Source organism: Diplotaxodon limnothrissa, linkage group LG8, assembly GCF_057381915.1.
Source record: "Diplotaxodon limnothrissa isolate DT_005_m linkage group LG8, D_limnothrissa_male_GT1.1, whole genome shotgun sequence".
Taxonomy (NCBI): Eukaryota; Metazoa; Chordata; class Actinopteri; order Cichliformes; family Cichlidae; genus Diplotaxodon; species Diplotaxodon limnothrissa.
The window spans coordinates 27,513,057-27,525,130 of NC_140603.1; the positions used below are offsets into that span (position 1 = coordinate 27,513,057).

The 12,074-nt window shown below is 40.2% G+C and overlaps 1 protein-coding gene across 1 annotated transcript in view; it reads right to left on the bottom strand.

The window, feature by feature from the left end:
• Nucleotides 1-11,753, bottom strand: part of myo1d (myosin 1D) — a 132,954-nt gene extending 121,201 nt beyond the window's left edge. The window contains exon 1 of the mRNA XM_085361587.1: nucleotides 11,300-11,753. Coding sequence (XP_085217713.1) covers nucleotides 11,300-11,394 — 95 coding nt within the window. The 5' untranslated portion in view covers nucleotides 11,395-11,753. The remainder of the gene's footprint in view (nucleotides 1-11,299) is intronic.
• Between the last annotated feature and the right edge of the window lie 321 nt (nucleotides 11,754-12,074).

The window sequence follows — 12,074 nt, forward strand, 5'->3', positions numbered from 1 at the left end:
ATCAGTGGTGTCAAACATAAGGCCCTGTAATTTAGCACATTTATCTTGTAGAAAACAGATGTTGCTGAAATTGCACTTCTTTTTCTGATATTAAGACTTGTCGGGGATTAAATGCTTAATTAAATGTCTTTGCACTGTCAGAAAGAGGAGTTTTACTCATCTGGATCAAATTTGTGTTGTATGTGACCCACGCTCTAAAGCAATCAAGGGGACACAAAATCCTATTGTTTCGCCAAATACCAATTTCCAAATTAATAATAAACTTGTAAGAAAGTTAAAAACTCTATATTAGATTTCAGTTCTGTTTGTATTTTGGACAGCTGGATAATTTGACTATGCCACTTTGGAAAAGCGTGAGCACATGTTTGAAAACAGTGTTTGCATAGACCTTTTTTTATATAGCAGACTCGGGCACATAACAGGAAAAACACTGGTATAACTGATATGCTGACATCTGCTTTCATTTAAGTGACCCACTTCCAGGCTTCCTGTATTACGGATTCAGAGTAGCTAAGTGGGACCCCCGATGGACCTGAGCCAATGTTAATGGGATTGGTTTTACCTGTGCTTTACCTGACAAATCAGACAGTCTGACAAGTCACACTGAAAGAAGCGTAACTAAACAGCTGAAATAATAAAACTAAGGATAATACTACTGAAAAAATACAACAAGTGATACTGACACCGATTCTAGTAAGTAATATAACTCACAATTTCTATTGTGCACACTTCACTATGTGCACTTTTCACATAGGTAAAAACGACATTTCCATATTTTCATTTGCATAAAGTATATAGGTATTATCGCTGTTTTGCTAGCTGTTTAGAGGAAATTATTAAAGCACAACTCATAAAAACTGTCACACAAGAGGTACATGTCTTATAAAACAATCTTCTGTGAGGAGCTGCAACAGGCAGATTAACAGACAAAGCCAAGCTACACAAAGTTCCCATGAGGGCGGCAGGCCTGGATACTTAGGGGAAATGGGAGCCATGTGTAAACAGCCTGGCTGGAGATCAGGTGGCCGACCCTCCTTTCTTTGTTTAATGTGATCACAGCTATCTGCTCCGCCTCTTTATTCACACACAATATACCATACCAAAGTTAAGCTGCCACTGCAGCATGTACAGTATTTGAGTAGAGGACTTTGTCCCGATTAAATATTAAAAATTCAATGAAGGCCTTGAGGGCCTGTTAATATAGAAGAAATGAAGGGAGCAGTGGTGGTAGTGGTTGAGTTTTTGAGTCTGGCCGCTTTCCTAACACAGAACCCGTTTACGCTTTAACACACTGGCCAGCAGCGGCTGATGTAAAAATCACAGTGGGCTTTGGCTATGAAAATGGATGACTGGGTGGATTTTTGAAGAAACAGAGCGAGAAGAAAAAAAACTGAGAAATGATCCAACCCAAAAGAACCAGACATTACTCAACACGCTATTTCAGGAAAGTACTATGATTTCTATCAGGGCTAAAAGGGCAGCATGGAAGAGCACAAAAACAGACGGATGGACAAAAAATAACAGCAGGAGTAGACAGAGGCGGCAAGAAAAGGACAGAAATAGATGAAACGGGATTAGTTATTATGCTAGAGCTGAAATAATTAACTAAATAACAGAAATTCTAGCTTTTTTTTTTCCTTAAATTATTCTGAGAACTTTTCATGTGTAAAAATAAAGACAGACCATCTATGCAGAGATTTCAGTCGGGTGAGTTCAGATATACGAATGTAAAAGCCGTTTTAATTTGCTTAAACCCCTTTAATGTGAATTTTCACTTTTATGGCACATCTTTAACAACTGATTACCAATTGGGAGAAATAAGAACACAAAGTTTCAAAGTGTACAGTCTGAAAAATGGTTCCCATGAAGCTTTTGAAAGAGAAAAATGGCCACCGAATGCTGACAGTAAATAATCCGCCTACATGTACTCCTTCACTTAGGAGCTGCAAAGTGATGTGAGGTGCTGGCTGTGAAAGTGAGTAAGCTGTTCCACCCCCACTGTGGCTCAAAGCACAGCTCCAACAGGTGGACAAGAGAACAATACAACAAAGGAGGAGGCAGGGGACGACATCATCGCTACCTTGGACACACAATGTGCACAAAAGACAACGCATACATACCCAAAACCACAAACGCACATAAATAACCAAAAGACTAACACTCCTTATCTGGGATTGCTAAGCTCTACGTCATGTTAGCGGACTTGAAGTGAATGAGATTCAGACAGGAGATAAGAGTCCTGTGTGTAGACTGGAGAATGAGGGTACTGGGAATTTTGTCAGGGCATTATGTTGCACAGACAGGTTGCGGTTGCTTGTTGCATCATCAGCCAGACAGTTTACATGTGATGCCTGACAAATTTAAACCCTAAAGGGCAAGTCAAATTTCAATTATTTTATTCATAGGTAAATTGATAATGGATATGTTAGTGTTTAAAGCTTATTTGTGTATAGATGTGCATTAAGATGTTTTTGGTAGCTGTTATTATTCCCTCTATAGAAATTGGCCATAAAATCCCAAATGAATCCTTTGCATCTTAAATGTGCTGAAGAAAATGTGTCAGCTAATCATCTGGAACCTCATGGCTCCAGAGGAAAAAAAAACATCTTATAATAACCAATACGTTTTAAGCTATCTAATGATTTTTTTAACTCTGAAATCTAAAGTGTCAAATTACATGAACTGAGTTGAATTGTGTAAGTTTTTCTACACACACAAGGCGGACTTTGTTATGCATTTCCTCACTTCAGGAAGAAGCTGCTTTATAGTCGGTATGAACAGAGGGAACAGTCTGTAGATTTTAGAGATGGACCGATCCGATATTACGTATCGGTATCGGTCCGATACTGACCTAAATTACTGGATCGGATATCGGAGAAAAATAAAAAATGTAATCCGATCCATTAAATATCACGAAAGCACCTCACAAAACTTGCAACACGCCGTAACTCACCTCAGAACGTTAGCACGTCGGAGCAGTATGCATCACGTGATAGAGCGGCTGTGGCATGCGGGACCTGTCGGTGGTCTGGATAGCATTTGGAGCTTCGCTAGCAACCCGGCATTTCATCTCCGACAAAGTTATCCCCGAGAGAAGTAAAGCAAGTGTGTAAGTCCATCTCTGAATGTTTGTAAAGCATTCCTGCGTTAAGCTTAACAAGCGACTGCCTCTCGCTCTCCGGCTGCTACTTCAATCGTGAAACTGCTTAAATCAGCTGATCGGCTTTTCTGTCGCGAGTCTGTCTCTCGTTTGTTTTTGGTCCACTTTGCGCCAGAAAGAGCAAACCAGCGGCTGAACAACAGCAGCACGTTTAAGCTTGATAAGCTGTTGTTAGAATTTATTTAATATTAATTTCTACACCAGGATCTTTTTCTACGTAGCTGACGGCTGGTAACTGTGCAGGGGCGGATCTAGCAAAGTTTAGCCAGGGGGGCCGATAGGGCATTAACTGGGAAAAGGGGGCACAAAGACATACTTTTCTTTCTTATTCTCATTTAAAATGTCGAGCTTTTAATAAATAATTATCTGACACCCAAAGTTTTAATTTGATGTAAAATGAATAGAAGTCAATTACTGTATATAGTGACTATTAAGTCTAATATATATACCCTAGTAAGCTATAGTACTTTTTCCTTTGGGAAGGTACCATCTGTGCAGTCTGCAATTTTGTTGAAGAAAGATGTTGAATCTATTTAATATTTCTTGAAAAATAATTGATTTCTGTGCATTTTTTTTCACACTGCATCAAATTAAGGTTGATTACGTCGATTAAGCATCATGAGGTGGAGCGTGAGGGGTGGTTCCCTATTTTTTATTTATTTAATTTTGTTGTTGCTGGGAGTTGGAACCCTATTAGTTAGGTTGCTTAATATTTACGCTAAGTACTCTTTAAAATACCAGAATAGGGAGGATGGTGTAGGTCTAAGTTTATTAGATTGATCAGTATTGCTGAACTATGAAATATTTTTTTTGTATACAGGTATAACAGAATAGCTTTAGTGTAGTTGTTGTTTTAAACTTGAGTATGAACTTGCAGACTTGCAAAATGCAGCAAGATATTTTAAAAAACAGTTTTGTTGATTAAAAAACACTATATCGGATTCATATCGGTATCGGCAGATATCCAAATTTATGATATCGGTATCGGTATCGGACATAAAAAAGTGGTATCGTGCCATCTCTAGTAGATTCCTTGCATAACATTCAGAAAACCATTGTTAATAATGACACCCATTAAAGACACTGCATACCTGAGTAGAAGGCCCAATAAAACCAAAGTTAATTTGGATCTAATGAAGCCACCAACAGCAGATACACAGAATAATGGAAAAGATGCAGCAAGAAAAATGGAAACTGTGACACAACAGCACTAAAATAAAGACCAAAACCTGGTCCTAGAAACACTATACTTGGGCTAGCGTCCTGCTGCTGACCCCGCCTGCCATCTCAAGAGTCCACAAATGAGACATCTCTGAGAGTCGCTGAACCTATTTTGGAGGGAAATAAAGCTACACAAGCACAGCCCCTGTTTATGTAAGGATGGTAATGTGTTTCAGATTATAGGCGGTTGTATGGAAATTCTTGTGGTGAGACTGGACTTTTCACTGCTGGATTGCAGGGGAGCAGGCCGATGAGGCATTTCTCAAACAGCCTTCTATGAATCTGTCAGCTCGGCGAAGGCTCGTTTTCTTAGTAAGAAATCTCGCAGGAAGATAGGCAGTGTGAGGGACTGAAGCAACTGGAGTTTGCAATAAAGAGCAAACAGTTTTCATTAATGTTTAGCTACTGCAACATAAAGGAAACAGATGTTAATCACACAACGAGCCTGTCATCTCCCTCAGATCTTGTACCATTAACGCCAACGATTGTAACTGACGTCATGCACATTTCTGTGCTTGCTGCTGCTGGCCCTCCATTTCCAAAAGCACACAATCTTAGCATTCATCTAAAGACATTTCTCTTCCATTGACTGAAAAACCACTGGAAGGAAAAAACTTTAATATGCGGGTCGGGATTAAATATTCTTACAGTCATCTGCTGCACACTATCACCGTTTTCATCTTTGCTGTGGGGCTAGAGAGCATGTCAGCCAGGACAGGGTTGTGCACATGGACTTTGGTTTTATTGCAGAGGAATGAACAAAGGCACAAAAGCAGCAAATAAAGACGGATTTAGTTGAGGAAAAGCCTTAAGCTTAATATGTTCCAGATGCCAATGCATTTAAATTGAAAGACCCCCCCCCCCACACACACACACACACACACACACACACAAAACCCATAACATATAAACACGTAGTGGGTCTTTAGTGTCACCGGTCCTCCGAGACCATATCTTACAAGAGTGGGAGACACTAGGTTTCCAACACTAAGTTTGATCTCTTTTTTTTTTTTTGCAGCACAAAAACAGAGAAGGTTGTCTCATTTAACATCACCCCTCTTTTAATGTACCTGCAGTTGGAGCAGTTAAAACAGGAGGAGCATTGTTCCTTTTACAGCAATTCAAAGCAATTTACCAAGCAATTCTATGTTTAAATACAGGAAATGCCACAATGGAGTGACAACTGTAACCTAGCTATGCTACCTGAGAACAAAATCGAATCTCATATGTACAGCATATGCCCGTCTGCACACAAAATTCTTTACTGAGCTGGGAAGAGGCTGTAGGAATCAATGAAATGTGAGGAGCAAAGGCAGGGGAAATGCCAGCTTTCCTGCTTTGCCGGCCTGCTCCACATTATTGTAGACTTCCCGCTCAAAGTCCTGTTTAACTCCGCATAGATAGGTTCAAGGGTCAAATCACTCAGAGCAGTCAAACAAACAGAAGCCTTCAGACGTTCAGAACAATATTTTGCTTGTGTAGAAGTCCTGATAATATTATCATACTTAGCCCAGTAGAAAGAAAACCCACAAAGATGGTTAGGATTAAAGCAAACAGCCCATTTCCCATCGTGTTCCTCTCATCCAATTTTCATTCATCTGGACATTAATTAAAAACCTGCCCTCATCTGTTAGTGTGACAATCTGGAAGATCAGACACTTATTTATAAGACTGATGTACAATAAAAATACCCCCATGTTTATTTGGGAAACACAGGGGTTCAGAGGATTTTTTTCCCTTGGAAAAGACAAGACAATGCTGCCTTATAAAGACATTTAGTGGCAGAAAAACTTGCCTGGTTGAAGGGATATACACAAGAGCTGTGAGTTCGCAGGATGTCAGATCTAAAGGACAAAGTGATCACTAAATACTGCTATAACTGTTTTGCCCATATTTTGCTTTATTTAGTCAATTTAAGGTATAAAATCACATTTACTGTCATCAGTAAACATGAGTTTAAATTAGGAGAGATAACTCACAGTTATAAAAAAATAATCAGATATAGGTTCTGCTGAACAGTTTTGAGCATATCTGCTTAACGTCGATGTGCAAAGTTCTCAAGACCATACAGCTATCTGGCATTATTCTCCTACCATCTCTACAAAAAGACTTTGGGCAACTGCTGGGCTCTATTTTGAGACTGGGAGGCTCTCTGGAACAGGCCACACAGTTCAACCTCAAGTCAAACAAAGTAAATGTCAACTTGAACAACCATTTCTGGCCACAGTGAGGGAACACAAGCAATCTTTTCCAAATCATGCCTTACATGCATGCAGCCACCGGGGAACTTGATTACCTTCCCAACATGGCAGGCATTTAACAACACTAGCAGAAATCCCATATAGAGCGGAGTAATTGAGTCGGTTAGTCAAACTTGGCCAACTGGGGAGTCACTAAATGAGGACTGGCTCCACACCAAAGCTTGGCTTTTGACCCACTTTAAATAAAAATATTTGGGGATTTTCACAACTTTTGGAAGAGTGAACAATGTGAGCTTCTCAGTAAGAGCGCCTGAGGAACCACCTGGAAAATGTTATGTTAGCTCTTCCAGCACCTGTAAATAACTTCAAATAAATGCATTCAATTTAGTGGCTCTGAAGCTAAATTTCAGTGTGTTACACTATATTATGACGCTCAGCTCCCACACACGGTGTAAAACACACCCATGAGAGATGTGCAAAAGGGCTGCAGCACTGCTCACTTTGGATGAGAGAACTGGAGACAGCCTAAACACACTCACACATGTGCCCATGAATGCATGCATGCACCCTCAGACTAGGGGAAAAGGAGCAAAAAGGAAGCACTCCTTGCTGGTCACACCCTCCTCTACAAATAACAATCTGCACACGCCACCTCTGGACCGAGCTGCCTAGCTGGAGGGAAAACAAACAGACAGAAAATAGGACAGAGTCGGGAAAAAGAGGCCCGGTGCTGTCTGGATCCTTGCAGGTTTCTTGCCTGTCTGCCAAGGCTACTGTTCACACCACAGAAGCTGATCTAATTTTAAAAGTATGTTAGTAAAAGCTTTGTTAACGAGAACGGCAATGTCCTCTATAAACATGTACACTTGTGCATCTGGCACTCTCACCTCTCAGACATCTTTGATTTATCGTAAACAGCAAACTGTACACTAAAAAAACAAGAGCAGTCCAAATGCATTTAACAACTAAAGCTCTGAAATATATTGAAATGATTTTAATATATTCCCTAAATATATTCCTTCTAATGATGGTGTTCAAGTAACTCTAAAAGCCCCAGTTTTCTGAGCATGGATTTAAGCTTGAATATTGGCACATTGTAACAAATGTTTATGCGGAGTAAAACATGAGGAAAAGCTGGCAGAAGGTACTGAGAGGGAGAAGAAAGACTTTAAGGTACCACTAATACTTAGCACCAAGTGATTCTGGCTGCAATCCACTTCTTTTAAGCAGGTACGTGCATCTAACAGTTCTCGCCATTATCACCAGCCCCACCCTCCACGGGCGGAAAAGGAATCACAAACATTTTGGTGTGGTCCACATTCCTGAATATCTTGCTCTGCTTGGTCATATAAGGAAAAACCACACAGCCAACTGACTGCCAGTAGAAAAAGACCTTGGAAAGTGCAACCTTAAAGTCCTTCAAATATTTACTCTACAAGTCACTGCTGGCAGTATGTCTACTAATAACTGAACTTGTATGTTGTTTAATGAAGACCTTCACATTCACAGCAGCAAAACACTTTACGCTTTTGCAAAACTCGCTACACTACAGATGACAGGTTAAACAATGAGTGCAGTGCCTCTGTTATACGTTCCCTAAGAAGGAAGGAAGGACGCTGTAAGTCAAAACAAAGCTGCTCTAAGTGATCACTTTAATTCTTGATGAAACAGTTTACCCCTAGTGTAAGCGGTCTCTTCAAGATGACAAAGGCAACATCAAGACTCAGGGGCTCACTAAATAGTTTGATGAGGATGATGTCGAACATAGTCTATGGCCTTCATTGTCACCAGGTTACAAAACCACAAACCAACTTCGGATATTTTAGGCTTAAATGATAGTCGCCGGTCTCATTATCATCATCAAATAAGAAATACTTTTTGGATTGTGATTCATGCTGCACTTGGAGAATCAATCTCAAGGAGCACAGACGTTGTCAGTATGTAATATTGTGACCCAATAACTACCAAGACACTTTATTTGATTACGTTTGTAACATCGGCACAAAGTGAAATGTTACTTCTTTGTATTATTTTGTAACTCCTTTTAAAGCATTTTTCCTGTCTTCAGATCCTTTGTTGTTCTCTCATTAGGTGTTTTTCCCCTGAACATCAATAAAGTCTTATCTTGATGTGACTCACACTATATGGACAAAAGTGTTGGTCCATTTATAGAATAAATGTTTTAATACATCTCATTATGACGTCTGAATCTATAAGTATCAATATGGAGTTGGTCCAAGCTTTGCAGCTATAACAGCAGATACTTCAAACTGTGTTCTAGTTCATTCCAAAGATGTTGGATGGCGTTGAGGTCGGGGCTATGCATGAGCCACTCAGGTTCTTGCACACCAGACTCATCCAACCATGCCTTTATGGACCTTGCTTGTGCACTAGGGTATGGTCATGATGCACTGGAAATTTGTCTTCCTCAAACTGCATACAATTGGCCAAAACTCCAGAAAAACAAGTCCGCAGCATCGTCCCTCCTCCACCAAACCTTAAGTGTGGCACAGTTGGAGAGTTAATGTTCTCCTGGTATTCTTCAAAGCAAGTCTCATCCATCAGATTTGCAGACAGATAAACATGATTTTTCCCTCCACAGAACACATTTTTACTACTCCAAAGTCCAGTGGTGCTTTACAGCAATCCATCCTGCACTTGGCATTGTGTTTGGTGATGTAAGGCGTGCATGCTGCTCCTCAACCATGGAAACCCATGCCCTGAAACTCCAGGCATGCTGTGTTTGTGCTGATATTCATGACAGAAGAGGTTCAACCCTTTGAAGCCATGTGACTAAGTACAGCAACTTTACAGGGTCTAACTGTATGTGGCTGAGTTGCTGTGGGTCCCAAACACTTCCACTTTGAAGTCATATTGCTTAAAGTTCAAAAAATGACTCATTGCAGCACTCTAACCCTAACAAAAACAGGCGAGCTCTTTAGAATCAGCTCACTCTTTCACAAATATTTGTAAGGGGAGAAAGGGAGGAGCTACATCTTATACACCTGTGCCAAACGGACAGAAAACACCTAAAGTCAAAGAATAAGTGGTATGGTCTAAAACTTTCATCCATATAGTGATACTAATAAAGCACATGTGCTAAGTAGGGAAAGTGAAACTAGTGACTAAACATCTTGCCAGGTTTTTGTCCTATGTATTTATTTATTTTTGATTACATCCCTACATTCATTTTTCAATATTCTTTAAATCTTTATTTAATTAGGAAGTGAAGCTCCTGGGAATACAAATCTCTGTTGCAAGAGTCTCCTGGCCAAAGATAGACAGGATAACCCAAGCACATTGTTTGAGTCAACTTCCATTGCTAGTTTGAATTGTGCAACTTAAGCCAACACACAGTTCTGACACTGACATTTTTTTTTCAGCACATATCCTCTTATTTGCTTTTGACCATTTATGGACCATGTTTCTTCACATGCCAGCTTACTGCCAATACTGTTATTAATTGTTCCGGCTGTAAATTGACATTTATTGAAATACATAACTGAAGCACAATTTTAATATACTTGCACTTTAAGTATCTCTGTGTTTTGCTACTGTCTATGTCCACTCCTCTATATTTGAATGCAAATATTATTAGCACTCCACACCATGTATTTTAAACCTTTTGGTTCTGATGCAAATTTAATAAACTGTGCTGCACCATTACAGCTAAAGCTACCCAGCAGTATAAAACCAATTAAACCAATCATCTCAAGTTCCAATATTTAACCGATAAACACAGTAATCAATCATTTTTTTAAATTATATTATGTGCATGATTTTGCCAAACTTTCACTTCAGGTTATTTGCGTATATTATCCTAAAAAGTTATAATCCTATTTAACAAAGTTAAGTAAAAGGTCTAACTTTTTATTTTATTAATTTATAAAACAGTTATTAAATACAAAATAATTTTGAGGCTCTTGTGCAGCACCACTGTTCATGTATTAGCCATCTAATTCATCAATTCATGTACCTCAAAATTGTAGCCAGCCGTTCCTGTGAAGTATTTTTCTGATCAAATATTCTGATTTTCTGTGTGCCCCCTGCTTTGTTCTAAGTTCCCCCAGTACCACACCATTAAAAACACACCAACACACCAAGACCTCACTCCAAACTGACATTGGGGATCAGCTTCCACTTTCATCACAGATGGCAGAGGTGAGGAAAGGAGATGAAGAAACTGAACTCCAAGCCACAGCCCATCTGAAACGTAATGTTACCCCCACGCTGCAAGGCGTGCCTGACATCATGCTTGACACAGAGCCACTGACAACACAGCTGATAGAAAGGAGGAGAATCCGTTCAAACCGTACAGGAGTTGTGTGCATGTCTGTGTGTGGAGGCTGGGTGGAGTTTCACTCAAAATATTTCAAAGCGAATTACCGGTTTGGTCAGAAAGCAGGAAAAGGTGTGAGAAGCGCGACAGCAACCAAACACTATAAACAAGCTTCCCATCCCATCATTCACATGTGAAAGTGACGTATCGAAAACAGGTGATGGCAGAGCTTATAGCAGCTTGACAAGTTCTCTTCATTCAGCAAGAATGAGCTTTGTAGCACCTGTTGAATGACAAACAGCAAACATTTTGGCTAAAAATGCTGTTAGCAGGTACCGTGTTCGCTCTAAATCTCCACTCTCCCGAGCGTGAGTGCTTATTAGACACTCCTGCGGATTTACAAAGGTGAACGACCGCAGCCGTGCAGGGCTGGCTTACCTGAGTTTTAGGTTAGCCATGAATTCTTCCATAGACACGTTGTCCAAAAGCACAAAGTCTGCTTTTCCAAACTCCAGGCTCTCGTGTTCTGCCATACTGTTATTTTTTTTCTTCTTACTGAAACTCCTGGAAAATAAAATGTGTCAACAAGTTGCTCTGAAGTGCCGACAAAGGGTGGACATTGGCGGGCTTCCCTGACCACCTCCTCTACTTTAATGTGCAGCTCTGTAGTCGGTGCTCATTTTTTCTTTTCTTTTTTTTTTTGGTCAAACTCTAATTTTAGTCATGTTTAATTGAGGTCGGAAATTCCCTTTTAAAAACCAGCAGCTGCTAATTCTGAACGTTTTAACACGCCGTTTCCCTTCAGGAGCTCCGCTTTTCTTTTAACAAGCAGGAATTATTCCAAAATATCCTCATGTCCATACAAAGTTTCGTCTTTACGCCGAAAGGTACCGTCCCGTTACACCGTGCGCCAGCTCCCCCCGTCCGTCCGTCCTTTTTCCTGGAGTTTCTCTCCTGTCCCTCCTGAACGACCGTACACCAATAGGATTGAAGCATCCTCGTCTAAGCCCCGCCCCCGCCCTGTGGAGAGGTGTTGGTCAGGCAGCGATGTGTAAGTTGAAAAGCATTGCAAATATTTCTGTAGACCACCGCTCCACCAGTTTCTGATACATATTTCAGCAATGACGACGCCACCTCTAAGCTGTTAAACACTCGGAGGAAAACCATAATGTTTTTGGCCTCACTTTAATGATGCCCTCTTTTACCATAAAAG